General features: G+C 41.1%; 1 protein-coding gene across 1 annotated transcript in view; it reads left to right on the forward strand.

Moving 5' to 3' along the window:
* Positions 1–2,631: 2,631 nt before the first annotated feature.
* Positions 2,632–15,320, forward strand: part of PTPN9 (protein tyrosine phosphatase non-receptor type 9) — a 43,364-nt gene continuing 30,675 nt past the window's right edge. Inside the window, exons 1-4 of the mRNA XM_073652797.1 lie at positions 2,632–2,955; positions 6,502–6,645; positions 9,145–9,234; positions 12,601–12,737. Of these exons, the coding sequence (XP_073508898.1) occupies positions 2,923–2,955; positions 6,502–6,645; positions 9,145–9,234; positions 12,601–12,737 (404 nt within the window). The 5' untranslated portion in view covers positions 2,632–2,922. The remainder of the gene's footprint in view (positions 2,956–6,501; positions 6,646–9,144; positions 9,235–12,600; positions 12,738–15,320) is intronic.

The following is a 15,320-nucleotide window of genomic DNA, read 5'->3' on the forward strand; positions in this document are numbered from 1 at the left end:
CCAAGGCAGCGAGCTTAAGGGACTGGGGAGAGTGGGCAGCCATTGATGTTGATAGATAGGTCAGTTGGGGGGGTTGAATGAGATGGCGGAAAGATGATGAATTCTGTTTTGTCCATGTTAAGTTTTAGAAATCTGGCAGAGAAGAAGGATGAAATAGCAGACAGATATTGTGGGATTTTGGTTATTAAGGAGGTGATATCAGGTCCAGAGAGGTAGATCTGTGTGTCATCAGCATAGAGGTGATAATGAAAGCCGTGAGACTCTGAGCTGTCCCAGGCCGAAGGTGTAGATGGAGAAGAGCAGCGGTCCTAGAACTGAACCTTGGGGGACACCGACAGATAGGGGGCGAGATGAGGAGGTGGTGTGTGAGTGGGAGACACTGAATGTCCGGTCTGTTAGGTATGAGGAGATCCAGGATAGGGCCAAGTCTGTGATGCCGATAGATGAGAGGGCTATGGTCTGATCGCAAAGCCTGGCCTAACTGGCAGGTTTCCTGACCTAAGCTAAGTGACTCTATTATTTGTGACTCTATTAGTTGTCTCAAGTTAAAAGACCCACCAGTCAGGAGTATTGCCATTCCAGCATTATCCATGGTTTAGACATGTCAAGTTGGTCAAAGACAGTCAAGAAAGTGCAAAGAAATAGCAAGAAAGTCCCATTGAATCCAGCTTGTGCTTCCTGTGTAAATGACCACAATATTGGTATTCACGGTGAGCCACCAAAGTGTCAGGATACGGCCATGTTCAGTATTTGGTCAGTATTTTACATCAGTATGTGTAAGCCAAAATCAGGAGTGGAACAATCCAACAAAAGTATAAGGTTATATGCACACGGTCAGGAGTCGCTGCTGGGTTGAAGCTGCGGACTTATGCAGCGTCAAACCCGCAGCATCCAGATGTTACAGCATAGTGGATGGGATTTCTAGAAATCCCATGTCCACTATGCATCTTTCCTGCAGATCACCCTTGGCAACTGACATGCAGCGCGTTTTTCCAGACCGACCGCAGCATGTCAATTTCTCTTCCAGGTTCGCCTGTGGACTTTCCCCATAGACCTAACCTCTATGAGGAAAGTCCACAGGTGGAAAAAAAAAAAAATGGCGCCTCACATTTGCATAATGAGGCAGCTCCGGACAGTGAGCACATAACCTAATAGAAACACGTCACCACTTCTGTAGTTATCACCCACTCCTGGTTTTGGCTTACAAATACGGAGGTAAAAAATTCATCAAATACTCAACATGTGAACGTGGCCTAATAGGGATAATCGCCAGAAAATTCTTGTATACAGTTGTGCTCAAAAGTTTTCATACCCCGGCATAATTTTTCCTTTCTTGGCCTTGTTTCAGAGAATATGAATGTTAACAAAAAAACTTTTTCTCCACTCATGGTTATTGGTTGGGTGAAGCCATTTATTGTCAGACTACTGTGTTTTCTCTTTTTAAATCTTAATGACAGCCAAAAACATCCAAATAACCCTGATCAAAAGTTCACATACCCTTGTGATTTTGGCCTGATAACATGCACAGAATTTGACACAAATGGGTTTGAATGGCTGCTAAAGGTAACATCCTCACCTGTGACCTGTTTGGTTGTAATCCGTGTGTGTGCATAAAAGCTGAGTGAGTTTCTGGGATCCAGACAGACTCTTGCATCTTTCATCCAGCCACTGATGTTTCTGGATTATCAGTCATGGGGAAAGCAAAATAATTGTCAACGGATCTACGGGAAAAGGTAGTTGAACTGTATAACACAGGAAAGTGATACAAAAAAATATCCAAGGAATTGATAATGCCAGTCAGCAGCGTTCAAACTGTGATTAACAAATGGAAAATCAGGGGCTCTGTAAAAACCAAACCACGGTCAGGTAGACCAACAAAAATTTTGGCTACAACTGGCAGGAAAATTGTTCAGGATGTAAAGAAAAACCCACAAATAAAATCAGCTGAAATTCAGGACTCTCTAAAAACTAGTTATGTGGTTGTTTCAAGATGCACAGTAAGGAGGCACTTTAAGAAAAATGGGCTAGAGGCCAGAGGAAAGCCATTACTGTGCAAATGCTATATGTGCTGCCATTTTCTTTTCCTGACTTGTCTTTGAGGTAGTGACCACTTGCTTCTGTGTCCCAATCTCTGCACCAGCTCCCCTTTTTTTGCCTGCACTCCATATGATGAGAAGGACTCCGCACAGCGAGACTCAGTGAGTAGGACCCCACTTCTTGGCAGCCAGAGAGGGATTTCTTCTGACACTAAGCAGTGGACGGCAAGTTGGCTGGAAGGGAGATCCTTAAAGGCCGGTGCTTGGAGGCCTTTCTGGGGGAGAAAACAACATTTTCAGTAAATGACAATTTGGCTATTTATTTGGATACTTTTTTGAAAGTACAGTAACCATTTAATTGCGTACAGATTTACAGCCTGTTACACAGCTTAGAGTGAATGGTGAGCTGTAATAAAAGATGGAGGTGGCAAGATTTCACAGAACCGAGTAATGTAATAAACGGTTATCATCCCATAGATCACAACTTGTTACATATTTCCGTTATTCTGTATGTAGCTCATCTACTTGTTATGGGGCGGAGGTGATGAAGGGGTTAAGCGTGGAGCTCTTCCTTGTCTTGCAGAGTTAATGGGTGCCACTAGAGGGGGCCTGTGGATCTTTGCTGGATGTCTCACTGTTTTTTATGACTGCTTCCTTTTCCCCCCTCACCCTGTTAAGAAAATGTCCGGTCCATATTAAATCTTGGCAGCTGCCTTCCTGTAGTAGTTTGTGTAGCAGGGGGCTAGCCATAGCCCACCCATAGACCCTGTGCTTCGTCTCTGGGCCTCCAGCGTGAAGCTTTGCAGGAGAGGCCTGGCCATTATATAGGCCTCTCAGGAGCCCCAGCCTGTAGTAGGAATTGGGCAGTGGAGGGAAGATTGCAGGCATGGCCCAAGCCCTGACACAAGAAGAGGAGCAGGTAATGTTCACTGTGTGTATTCTTTGTTATCGGCTTAGCAGAGCTGAGTTTGTCAGTAAACTGCGTTAAAAATGGCAAATCCGCAGATAATAAAACCGTCTGTATTACAGCGAGTATCTGCAAAGCAGTGGTGTAATAATGTGCGTTCTGGGGCAGCCGTCTTTTATGTGGAAGAAGGCGAGATAGTCTGCGCTTTAGCCAGCAATGTTTTTTTTTAATCCATGTGCTGGGATTTCTGAGCCATTTTAAGAAGTAAAAGATACTTTTCCATTTAAAAAATTGCTTGTCCATGTATAGTGTATTTATTCTGCAGCAGGGCGCCTGCAGAGGAACATTTCCAAAAATCCCATCCACCATAATGCTACTGCACGAAGCAGACTGCAGGCAGAAAATAGATCTCCTGCAACCGAAAATCAGGGGGATTGTGTGGCCACACCACTGGGAGTCCAAACAGCTACTAGAACGAGGGTCCGGAACAGCATGATCTTACCCCCCTACTGCACTGAGGAGGAGTGTGAATGGGGAGGTGGTCAAACATATGGTGCCTCCATTGCAAGTCCATGGGACTGACAGTGACAGCTGGGTACCACGTCCAGCTGTCCCCGCCAGCTACAGAGCTCTACTGCCAATCCAAGAAGCGAGACCGCTCAGTGCACCCATGGTAGTCATTGAGTGGCCCCCATAGTGATCACACTATATCCTGTGGGTAGGTGATAAATGGCAGTTGTTGGAAAACCCTTTTAATATACAGAATCGTTGTTTTTTTTTGTATTAAAATACTTTCTACGGGCAGCACAATGTTTGGCACTCAGGTCATAAATCTGAATCTATCTGAGCTTCAGTAGGTTTCATCCCATACTCCATAAATGTCTACTGAAATGTACCCTAAAAATGAGCCCTGTAAGAAGCGAAAAATGAAATGTGCGCTCAACTGGGGGCACGACAGATAGACGAGAATGATTGCAATCTCTGTACAGCACTGCAGAATATAGAAGCAACCGTAAGTAGTTATTCATTTATGTTGTAAGCAGAAGTGAATGAATTGTTTTGGCTGATTTTTGCACATAACATTTTAGCCAGTACATACATTAAAAAATGGACTTTATCCCTGTTTCATTAGGCACATTTATTGCATTAAAGTGATATTCCCATCTCCAATATCCTATCCGCAATATGTAGTAGGTGTAATAATAATAGCAAATGCCTCCAATTAAAAATGTAGCATAGTTCTTCTGATTAGCTATGTTGTTTTTGCTATGTGCAGGCATTGCAGTAGCTTAGGCATCCATGGTTACAACCGCTAACTGTCACTATATGAGTGGTTGTAAGCATGGATACTTAAGCTACTGCAATGCCCTGCACATGGCATAACATAGATAATCAGAAGAACTATGCTACATTTCTAATTAGAGGTATTTGCTAATATTGCTACACATTGGGATAGGATCTTGGAGATGGGAATACCCTTTTAAGTGCAGGCTGGAGCAAAAAAGTGTTTCAGAATATAGTATATAATTAATAATATATAAATACTGACAGTTTCTTTGAAGAAGCCACCTGAAGAGTGGTCTAGTCATTTCCTTTATCACTTCTCGACTTTTGAAGTCTGAAGCAGTAAGGCCTCATTCAGACATCGGTATTTTTTTTTTTTTTTCATGTACGCAAAAAATGGTATAAGTGACATCAGTGTTCGGTCAGTTTCAGTTTTTACGATCAGTGTTTCATCCGTGATTTTCACGTAGGAAGGAAGAAATAAATAAATGACAAAGCTTCTTCTATCCCTTGCAATGTTAATGATGAACAGGACCTGGTGCCATGCGTGACAGGGCTGTGGAGTCGGAGCCCATTTTGGTGGAGTCGGTATAAAATGGACCAACTCCCGACTCCTAAAATATACAATAAATTGGGTACAGTAGTTCAATGTAGTTTGTGGGGAATATTTTTTCATAAGAATTTGGGAAAGTTCTGAAATGTCCTATAAATGTCTGTCCTATTCCTGATCTAAGGGTCTAGACTTTTAGCTGAGATGAATCTGTGCTGCAGTAAATTTATCACTTAAACATGAGCCGTGTATGAGGGAGTCGGAGTCATGGAAATTGAGGAGTCGGAGGTTTGGCTTACCGACTCCACCGCCCTGGTCCGTGGGCTGTCTGTGATTCCCATGGACTCATAGACTTGTATGGGTGATTGTCAGTCGTGACGCTGATAAAAATCAGACATGTCTCTTTGACTTTTTGTGGACAGCAAAAAAAAATGGACTTGTGAACAACTCCATAAACTATAACGGGTATGCGTTCTATCTGTGAAAACTGGCCATCTGAATGAGGGCTTAAAAGAAGTGAACAATGACACACTGCAAGTCATTTTAATATTGCTCTGTATATGTTCATCATTTTTAAAGTTTATTCTGCACTTTTTCTGGCAGTTCCAGGCGAAATCCACCTTAAAACGATGTTGTGTGAAGATACCATGAAGTGTTATCCCATGCTGTAGTGATAATGTCACCGCTGCAGCCTTGTTAACAAAGACCAGGGACAGCAGCCAGCGATTAAAGCGCTGGGCAAGTCTATATGGATAAATATAAAATAAAAAAAGTCATGGAAAACCCCTTTTTAGTTTTCAAATTCACTTTTGAAAATGTAAAAGCTGAAGTGTGATTTGTTAATGTTGAACAAGTTGCAAATGATGATTTGGAATAAATTTGCAACTTTTCTCATCAGTCGCCAAGTTTGAAAAGTGGACGTGGTCTCAAATGAGATGTAGTTTTAGTCCTATTTATTACAAAAAAATCAAAGTCTGAAAATGGCTCCAGGTTTGCAAATCTGCCTCGGCTCACAGCAGGTAGAGAATTGATGCAGCAGGCTTAGTACACCTGAGCCTTATAGTTGTAGCTTTGCAGTAAAGTTACAGCAGAATCCTGGTACTTTATTTATTTTACTCACTTATATAGGGCCATTAATTCCACAGCACTTTACAGACATTATCATCACTGTCCCCATTGGGGCTCACAATCTAGATGCCCTATCAGTATGTCTTTGGAGTGTGGGAGGAAACCGGAAAACCCGGAGGAAACCCACGCAAACACGAGAACATACAAACTCCTTCCAGATGTTGTCCTTGGTGGGATTTGAACCCAGGACCCCAACGTTTTTTCTAGCTTATCTGCCTGTGCATAAAATATTGTTATCTGGTTGACATACTGTATATTAGCACATTCATGGTAAAACGACTGTGTAAATATTGTTTTTGTCATTTATGGGTTAATACTGCCTCTTCTGTGCCTGTGCCATCTGTTGTCTGTCAGTCTTCAACCATAAAATGTAACCTATCCTACTCCGCTAACATTACTTGGCTCGTCTGGACAAAACTTCTTTGTTCAAGTCATTGCCGTCTAAAAAGCCCACTGACGTGCCACATGCCAGCGGCCAGTTGTCTTTTTCTCACTATTTCTTCACCACGGTTTCCCAGCATTGTGTACTTTGCGCTGTGTCACTCCCCGGCATTCCCAGTCTGGGATATTTTTACATAGCCATGCTTTTTTCCCAGGCCACGCAGCGGTTCCTGCAGGAGATGAATTCCTGGACTTCCTTCCACTCAGTCCCCCCTCTCTCCTGGGATGTCGCCGTGAAGTTTCTAATGGCAAGAAAATTTGACGTTGTCCGAGCAATTGAACTGTTCCACTCATACAGGGTAAGGGATGAGTCCTAGTCATTCCATATGTGCATGTCAAGAGGAATGGTTGTATTAATCCTTTTATACAGAAAAGTGGTTGAGCCCGATGCATATTCCATGCGTCTAGAATCTATACAGAAAATAAAGAAACCTAGTGAATACATTGCATCACTCATCTTGTCCAGCTCCATCCCCATTAAGGTTGAAGAGGGTCCGACACTCGCACCCCCAACGATCAGCTGTTATCAGTGTCGGTTGTCGGCCGGAAGTACTCACTTGCCGAACTGCTCCGTCTTCTGATAATGGTCGAGGCTTGGTACTGCACATCCGGCCCCTATTGAAATCAATAGGAGGAGGATATGCAGTACCCTGCAGCGGCCACTATCAGAAGACGGAGCAGTTCGGCAAGTGAGTACTTCCGGCCGACAACCGACACTGATTGGTCGTGGTCCGACACCTGGCACCCCTGCCAATCAAACATGGATGACCTATCCCAAGGATAGATCATCAATGTAAAAGTAGTAGACAACCTCCTTAAGTTCTCATGAAGAGTATTTTTTACATTTTTGCCGTTGCATATTTTTTTCAGCAGAAAAAATGCAGCATTTTACTGTTTCAGCAGAGTGGATGGGATTTATAGAAATCTTGTTCCGACTGTGCTTGCTTGCTTTTTTTTTTAATACAACGTAAGGTGACCTGCGATGCATTTTTGAAATCTGCAACATGTCAATTCTTCTTGGAGTAAATATGCATTTTATTTGTGGATTTTCCCCATAGACTTGAATGAGATGAGGGAAATCTGCATATATAAAAAAATATATATGCTTTTTTTTTTTAATGCATTTCTGCAGTGGAAAAGCACTAAAAAAAATGCATGTTACTTGCACATGAATTTATCAATGCTAAATAACAGGATGTATCCAAAACTAAAGTTTTATTTAAAATATGACATACCAAAAGGAGACAAAAAATGCAACTTATAGCAACATGTGTTCCAGCTCATTTCTTTGGTTTTGCTTTAGTTTTTTTGTATTTAGTATATACATTGGTGTGGTTCACCCTTATTGGGCTGTACATCTTGTCTATATAGCTTTCCTTCCACCAGTAGGTGCAAAACAGTCAGGTCTGAGTCCTACTCTGCCCGTTTTTAAGGTCTGCTGGCATGTAGCGAGGTGAACTACAAGAGTTAGGGACCATCCTGATTGGGTACACCTTGTCGTGGTGGGATGGCGTTTACACTCTTTAGATCAAAATAGTGTCAGCTAAGTACCCTATGTTATTTACATGTATTATTACTATTTATTAATTTACTTACTGCAGGGTATTTGCTCATTTTGTTTTTATTCTTGGTTTTGCTTATTTTAAACATGACACGAACAGGAGACAAAAACTACAGCTGAAAAAATTCAATCAAAACGTATGTAAAAAAAAAACCCACAAGTTACCTAATTTAGCTAATTGATGTAGAAATGCTGCAAATACTCATTGTGTAAACTCAGACCTAAGAGGCAGGGGCAAAATACCAGACGCCAAGACTGATTCATCAAGATGGACGTTTTGTATGCCAGTCTTAATAAAGGATGCACAGGAGTGTGGTGCATCAAATTCATTAAGAGGCGTGCACCCCTTAATAAACTTGGCGCATCTTTCAGCTGCAGTGCTCCACTCTACTCCAGTTAGAGACTGGAATACTTAAAGGTCAAAATTTATGCCGTTATTTTGGGGGGCGTAATTTTTTATGAATTTGTGGACATTTACCCTCTCTGCTAAACTCTGTTCAGTTTTCAAAAAGTGAACAGCGCTGGCCAAAAAATGAAAAAAGTCACAAAATTTTTTCGACATTTCAATCAGTGTTATGCCTGGAATTGGCAAAAACTACGTGATGAATTTCGGCCCAAGTGTGGTGATGTTCCTAGTAGAAAATGGCCATGTGCCTGGACTGTCCCTTTTAAAGTCATCTAGTTGTTCGCTCTATGTTTCCATGTGTTGACAGCAAGCATTGACAAAGACATATCAGGACTGAATAGCATTTTGATCAGTGGACAGTGTTTCTCAACTCCAGTCCTCAAGGCCCCCCAACAGGTCATGGCTTGAGGATATCCTATAGAGAGAACCTGTGGACGTTTCTGATGCCTTGCTAATAATTCCATCACATGTGTAATACTAAGTAAATCCTGAATACATGACCATGTTAGGGGGGCCGTGAGGACTGGAGAGGAGAAACTCTGGCCTACAAGGAAAGACTTGAGTATGTTGATTGCTTATTGAACATTGGCATCAATGGAGATCTTGGGCTCCTTTTATTGGTTCACAGCACCATGGTTGCTGGTGTTCACATTTACTTTGCTGCTAAAATCCAGTCCTGTATTTTTATCTTAAAAATAAAAATCCCACAAAAGACATTAAATCACTAGTCTGTGTATGGGCATCTGTATGTCTCACCAAGCAGACAGATAGCCACAGCATTATTGATATCAATGGTTGTAAAGTGCATTATTTTCTATATTTCTATGCCAGGAAACGCGTCAGAGAGAAGGGATCGTCCGACTAAACCCTTTGCAGGAACCATTGCTGTCTGAATTGCTGAGTGGCAAGTTTACCGTGCTGGTGAGAATTTATTTTCATAAGTTATGAGATATACTATGGAATGTAAAAGATTGGGCACCGTTGGTCAAAATTACTGTTATTATGAACAGTTAAGCAAGTTGAAGAAGACATGATCTCTAAAAGGGCTAAAGTTAAAGAAAACACATTTCCTTTGTATTTTAGGCAATATTTATATATTTTTTACATTTTAAAAATTATAGAAAAGAAAATGGGCCGATGCAAAAGTTTTGGCACCCTTGGAGATTTGGGTTCTCTGATAACTTTGATCAAGGTTTCAGACTTTAATTAGCCTGTTAGGGTTATGGCTTGTTCACTATCATCATTAGGAAAGGCCAGGTGATGCAAATGTCCGAGCTTTATAAAACCCAGCCTCCTCTAACCTTGTGCCAAAAACAGCAGCCATGGGTTCTTCTAAGTAGCTGCCTACCATTCTGTAAACGAAAATGGTGGAGGCCCACAAAGCAGGAGAAGGCTATAAAAAGATATCAAAGCGCTCAAAGTTATCCTTTCCTCAGTTCGAAATATAATTAAGAAATGGCAGTTAACAGGAACAGTGGAGGTCAAGATATGGTCTGGAAGACCAAGCAAAATTTCAGTGAAACCGCTCATAGGATTGCTAGAGAGGCTAATCAGAACCCCCTCTTCACTGCAAAAGACCTTCAGAAAGATTTAGCAGACTGGAAGAGTCATCAAAAGAAAACCTCTCCTACGTCTTCACCATAAAATTCGGTGTCAGAAGTATGCAAAAGAACATCTAAACAAGCCTGATGCATTTTGGAAACAAGTCCTGTGGACCAATGAGGTTAAAATAGAATTCATTGGCCACAATGATCCAAGTAAGTTTGAGGAAAAAAAGAGCACAGAATTTCAGGAAAAGAACATCTCTCCAACCATTAAGCGTGGGGTTGAATCAATCATGCTTTGGGGTTGTGTTGAAGCCAATAGCATGGGGAACATATATCACAGGTAGAGGGAAGAATGGATTCTATGAAATTTAAACAAATTCTTGATGCAGACATAACACCATCTGTAAAAAAGCTGGAGTTGGAAAGAGGATGGCTTCTATAAATGGATAATGATCCTAAACACACGTCAAAATCCACAACAGACTACCTCAAAAAGGTACAAGCTGAAGGTTTTACAATGGCCCTCACAGTCCCCTGATCTGAACATCATTGAAAATCTGTGGCTAGACCTTAAAATAGCAGAGTATGCAAGACGACCCAGGAATCTCACAGAACTGGAAGAATTTTTCAAGGAAAAATGGATGAAAATCCCTCAAACAAGAATTGAAAGATTCTTTTCTGGCTATAAAAAGCGTTTACAAGCTGTGATACTTTCAAAAGGGGGCGCTACTAGGTACTAACCATGCAGAGTGCCCAAATTCAGCATCGGCCCATTTTACTTTTTGTAATTTTTAAAATGTAAAATGTGTGTGTGTGTGTGTGTGTGTGTATGTGTATGTGTATGTGTATGTGTATATATATATATATATATATATATATATATAATTAGTACAAACCAAAAGTTTGGACACACCCTTTCATTTAAAGATTTTTCTGTATTTTCATGACTATGAAAATTGTACATTCACACTGAAGGCATCTAAACTATGAATTAACACATGTGGAATTATATACTCAGCAAAAAAGTGTGAAACAACTGAAAATATGTCTTATATTCTAGGTTCTTCAAAGTAGCCACCTTTTGCTTTGATGACTACTTTGCACACTCTTGGCATTCTCTTGATGAGCTTCAAGAGGTAGTGGGGCGTTCAATATTATTCGGCCCCCTTGAGTTAATACTTTGTAGCGCCACCTTTTGCTGCGATTACAGCTGCAAGTCGCTTGGGGTATGTCTCTATCAGTTTTGCACATCGAGAGGCGGAAATTCTTGCCCATTCTTCTTTGCAAAACAGCTCGAGCTCAGTGAGGTTGGATGGAGAGCTTTTGTGAACAGCAGTTTTCAGCTCTTTCCACAGATTCTCGATTGGATTCAGGTCTGAACTTTGACTTGGCCATTCTAGCACTTGGATACATTTATTTTTGAACCATTCCATTGTAGATTTTGCTTTATGTTTGGGATCATTGTCTTGTTGGAAGATAAATCTCCGTCCCAGTCTCAGGTCTTTTGCAGACTCCAACAGGTTTTCTTCCAGAATGGTCCTGTATTTGGCTCCGTCCATTTTCCCATCAATTTTAACCATCTTCCCTGTTCCTGCTGAAGAAAAGCAGGCCCAAACCATGATGCTGCCACCACTATGTTTGACAGTGGGGATGGTGTTTTGAGGGTGATGAGCTGTGTTGCTTTTACGCCAAACATATCGTTTTGCATTGTGGCCAAAAAGTTCGATTTTGGTTTCATCTGACCAGAGCACCTTATTCCACATGTTTGGTGTGTCTCCCAGGTGGCTTGTGGCAAACTTCAAACAAGACTTTTTATGGATATCTTTGAGAAATGGCTTTCTTCTTGCCACTCTTCCATAAAGGCCAGATTTGTGCAGTGTACCACTGATTGTTGTCCTATGGACATACTCTTCCATCTGTAGATCTCTGCAGTTCATCCAGAGTGATCATGGCCTTTTGGCTGCATCTCTGATCCGTTTTCTCCTTGTTCGAGATGAAAGTTTAGAGGGACGGCCGGGTCTTGGTAGATTTGCAGCGGTCTGATACTCCTTCCATTTTAATATGATCGCTTGCACAGTGCTCGTTGAGATGTTTAAAACTTGGGAAATCTTTTTGTATCCAAATCCAGCTTTATACTTTGCCACAGCAGTCTCTCGGACCTGCCTGGTGTGTTTCTTGGTCTTCATGATGCTCTCTGCACTTGAAACAGAACCCTGAGACTATCACAGAGCAGGTGCATTTATACGGAGACTTGATTACACACAGATGGATTCTATTTATCATTACCAGTCATTTAGGACAACATTGGATCATTCAGAGATCCTCACTGAACTTCTGGAGTGAGTTTGCTGCACTGAAAGTAAAGGGGCCGAATAATATTACACGCATCACTTTTCAGTTTTTAATTTGTTAAAGTTCACGATTTGTTCATGATTGTGTCCCACTTGTTGTTGATTCTTCCCCCAAAAAATTAGAATTTTATATCTTTGTTTGAAACCAGAAATGTGGCAAAAGGTAGAAAAGTTCAAGGGGGCCAAATACTTTCACAATGCACTGTGTAAAATATATATATATATGTGTCACCTTTTACTTTAGCCCTTTTAAAGATCATTTCATCTTCAACTTGCTTAACTGTCCACAATAACAGGGGTGCCAAAACTTTTACATACCACTGTATATGCTAAAAAGTTTTTTCTAAAAGGTTAAGGTCTGTATTAATGACATTTTTATCTTCCAATAGAGTGTACGGGCACCTACTGGAGCCTCCATTGCCATCTTTACAGCTAAACTTCACCACCCAGCAAGAAAGAACAGTAGAGAGGTGCAGCACACAGTACTCCAGGCTCTCTTCTACCTGCTGGACCGTACAGTGGAGAGGTGAGAGAAGTAACAATGAAGCCTGCAGCTAGTACATTAGTTCTGCTGCAGACATGTCAAAAACTGCAGATGTATGGAAGGTGAAAAATACAGATTTAGAGTACACGTTTTATGATAGAGTATATGTAGTCAGGGTCACTTCAGATCTGCAGGAGGCCTTCATGGAGGCTAATGGAGGCAACCAACTCTAGAAGGTCATTGTGCCTTAACGTGGCATATGGATGGAGGTATATTAGGTTAATGATCTAGATGTCAAAAGAAACCAATGAATGTCATGGCCATGGTCACATAAGTTATAGCACAGTGCAAGGGAAGGGAATTTTTCAAAACCCAAACAACATTCTGGGATAAAAGTCTGCACGGATTTGAGGTCATGCTATTGATAGTCAAGTCAGTATTTTCCTGTATTCTGCTGCAGACTGCCCACAGAAATGCCATGGATTTCAACCACTGTGATGAAATTTGCATGTAAATCTGTTAACGCCCAAGGGCTTTTTCAGGTCATTCTGCTTAAAAAGCTTTATACAATTTCCATACAAATAAATGTTACGGAAGACGCACGAACTTGCTAAAGAAAAAGTTGTGTAGTCCATGCATTTCCCTTTCTCCTGTGCTACAATGTGTACAGCGTGTAGTACAATAATAATTAAATGATGTGAACATTAGAAATATAAAGAGCTTTTCTGGGCCTTAAAGCACCACTCCAGCAGGTTTCTTTAATAATCCCTTTGTTAGGGACCACGTATGTAAGTGTAATATGTATATATAGTAACGTTCTCACTCACTTTCAACCACACTCTGGCACCACGTGACTGCAGTTGTGACCTGCCAAATCACACAGTCCGAAGTGGAGATCATTTTTTTTGGAATCTTCTCTACGCACATCTATGGGAATTCAGGATGTGGCCCTGTAACCTTATTCCGAGTCCAATAGGCTTATATTGAGAATTATGACTTCCAGAATACACGGTGATCAGGCAGGTTCCAAAAGCAAGTGGGGCTTAAAACAGATGAAGACACCGACCTATGACAATGTAACTAAATACATTACACATCTGATCTAGTAAAAAAAAATGCTGGAGTGGTCCTTTAAGTATTGATGATCTGAATGAGACTTGGCTGTAATACAGGGTACTGCTGGCCATAATCATGGGTCGCTGTGCTGGTAAGCATCTCTTGGAAGCTATTCTTTGCGAAATATCCTGTGACATCTTGCATATTTTGGACTCCCTGTTCATAAAGTCTGCAGCATTTTCTGCATGTTCCTAAAACAAACAGATCTTGTACAAATCCTTTAGAGAACAAAGGGGTTAATCTCCAGCTGATCAGTTCCATCTTCAGTTGGTGGCCCACTGAAGCCCACAGCTTACTGCAGGGAGGCTTCTGCCGCAGCCAGTTGTCTTACAGCCAGATACAAACCAGTGAGCAGAACATGACTGCGCTCCTGAGAAACAATGAGAAGAATTCTTCATTGATTTTCCCTTTTTTATTGTAATGAGACAAAAGAGGAGCAAAGAAAAGGAGGAGATTAAATAAGGAAGTGCTGGGGTATTTTTTAATGTATTCGTGCATTTTCAGTGTTTATTGTTCATTTAATATATTATTGATATTTTAATGACAATATCCAGTCTGTCATGAAATTACTTTTAACAGGTCTAAATGTGTAATTCTAATAAAAAAAATATTAAATATGCACATAGACGTATTTCTACTACAATTTATTTTGTCAAGACTAAATGTATGTTTGTTGAAGTCTTGGAATAAAGGTGAACCTGACAGCGGGTACATGCTGCCCGATCCGTGGGCAGCATGTATCAGGCACTGGCTGTGTGATCTCACCCAGGTAGGTTTGACTCTAAAACATTGCGGCATTTATAGGAAGAACATGCTTTACTTTAAAGGGTGCTAGAGACCAGTCGGACAGGGGTTTCCCTGGCGGCTTCTAACCGCCCGCTGCTCTAGATAGACATTTCTCTGCCTACGTGTGTGTATAGGGAGAGACTGGTCACTCCAGGGCAGCGGGGCATGGAGAAGCCGCTGGGGACCTGCCTGTCCAGCTATTTCTTGGCGGCTATTAAAGTATATTTTTCTCTAAACGTAGTCAAACACACCTGGCTGAGATCATACAGCCTGTGCCTGGTACATGCTGCCTACGGATCGGGCGGCATGTATCACCTGTCAGGTTCACTTTAAGTTCAAGTGTATGGTGTACATAATAATAAAGTTAGAAAATAGCCTGTTATGTAACTACCAAACTAAAGGAAACACTAATGTAAACTAATAAACATAGAGCTATTCCACCATAACTTTCCACTGTAAAGCTATGTATGCAGAGTTTTTGACAAGTTTTTCAAGTGGAAAATACTTCAGGAAATGCTCATTTATTGGGGAGTTTTTGGAGGAAGCATCTTTTCTGAAGCATCCTTGCAGCCTTTTGATTGAACAGTAACTAGTTTTAAGAGGTTTACATCAGTATTTCTTCAAAAAAAGTGACATGCAATTCTTTTTTCAAACCAGACGTTTTTCAAAACCTCTCCAGGAAATTAAAAAGCATCCAAGAGCTCCTCATATGAACAGCAAAGT

Source organism: Phyllobates terribilis, unplaced genomic scaffold (genome assembly GCF_046119375.1).
Source record: "Phyllobates terribilis strain yellow unplaced genomic scaffold, ASM4611937v1 Scaffold_11__3_contigs__length_659146591, whole genome shotgun sequence".
In the NCBI taxonomy this organism is placed as follows: Eukaryota; Metazoa; Chordata; class Amphibia; order Anura; family Dendrobatidae; genus Phyllobates; species Phyllobates terribilis.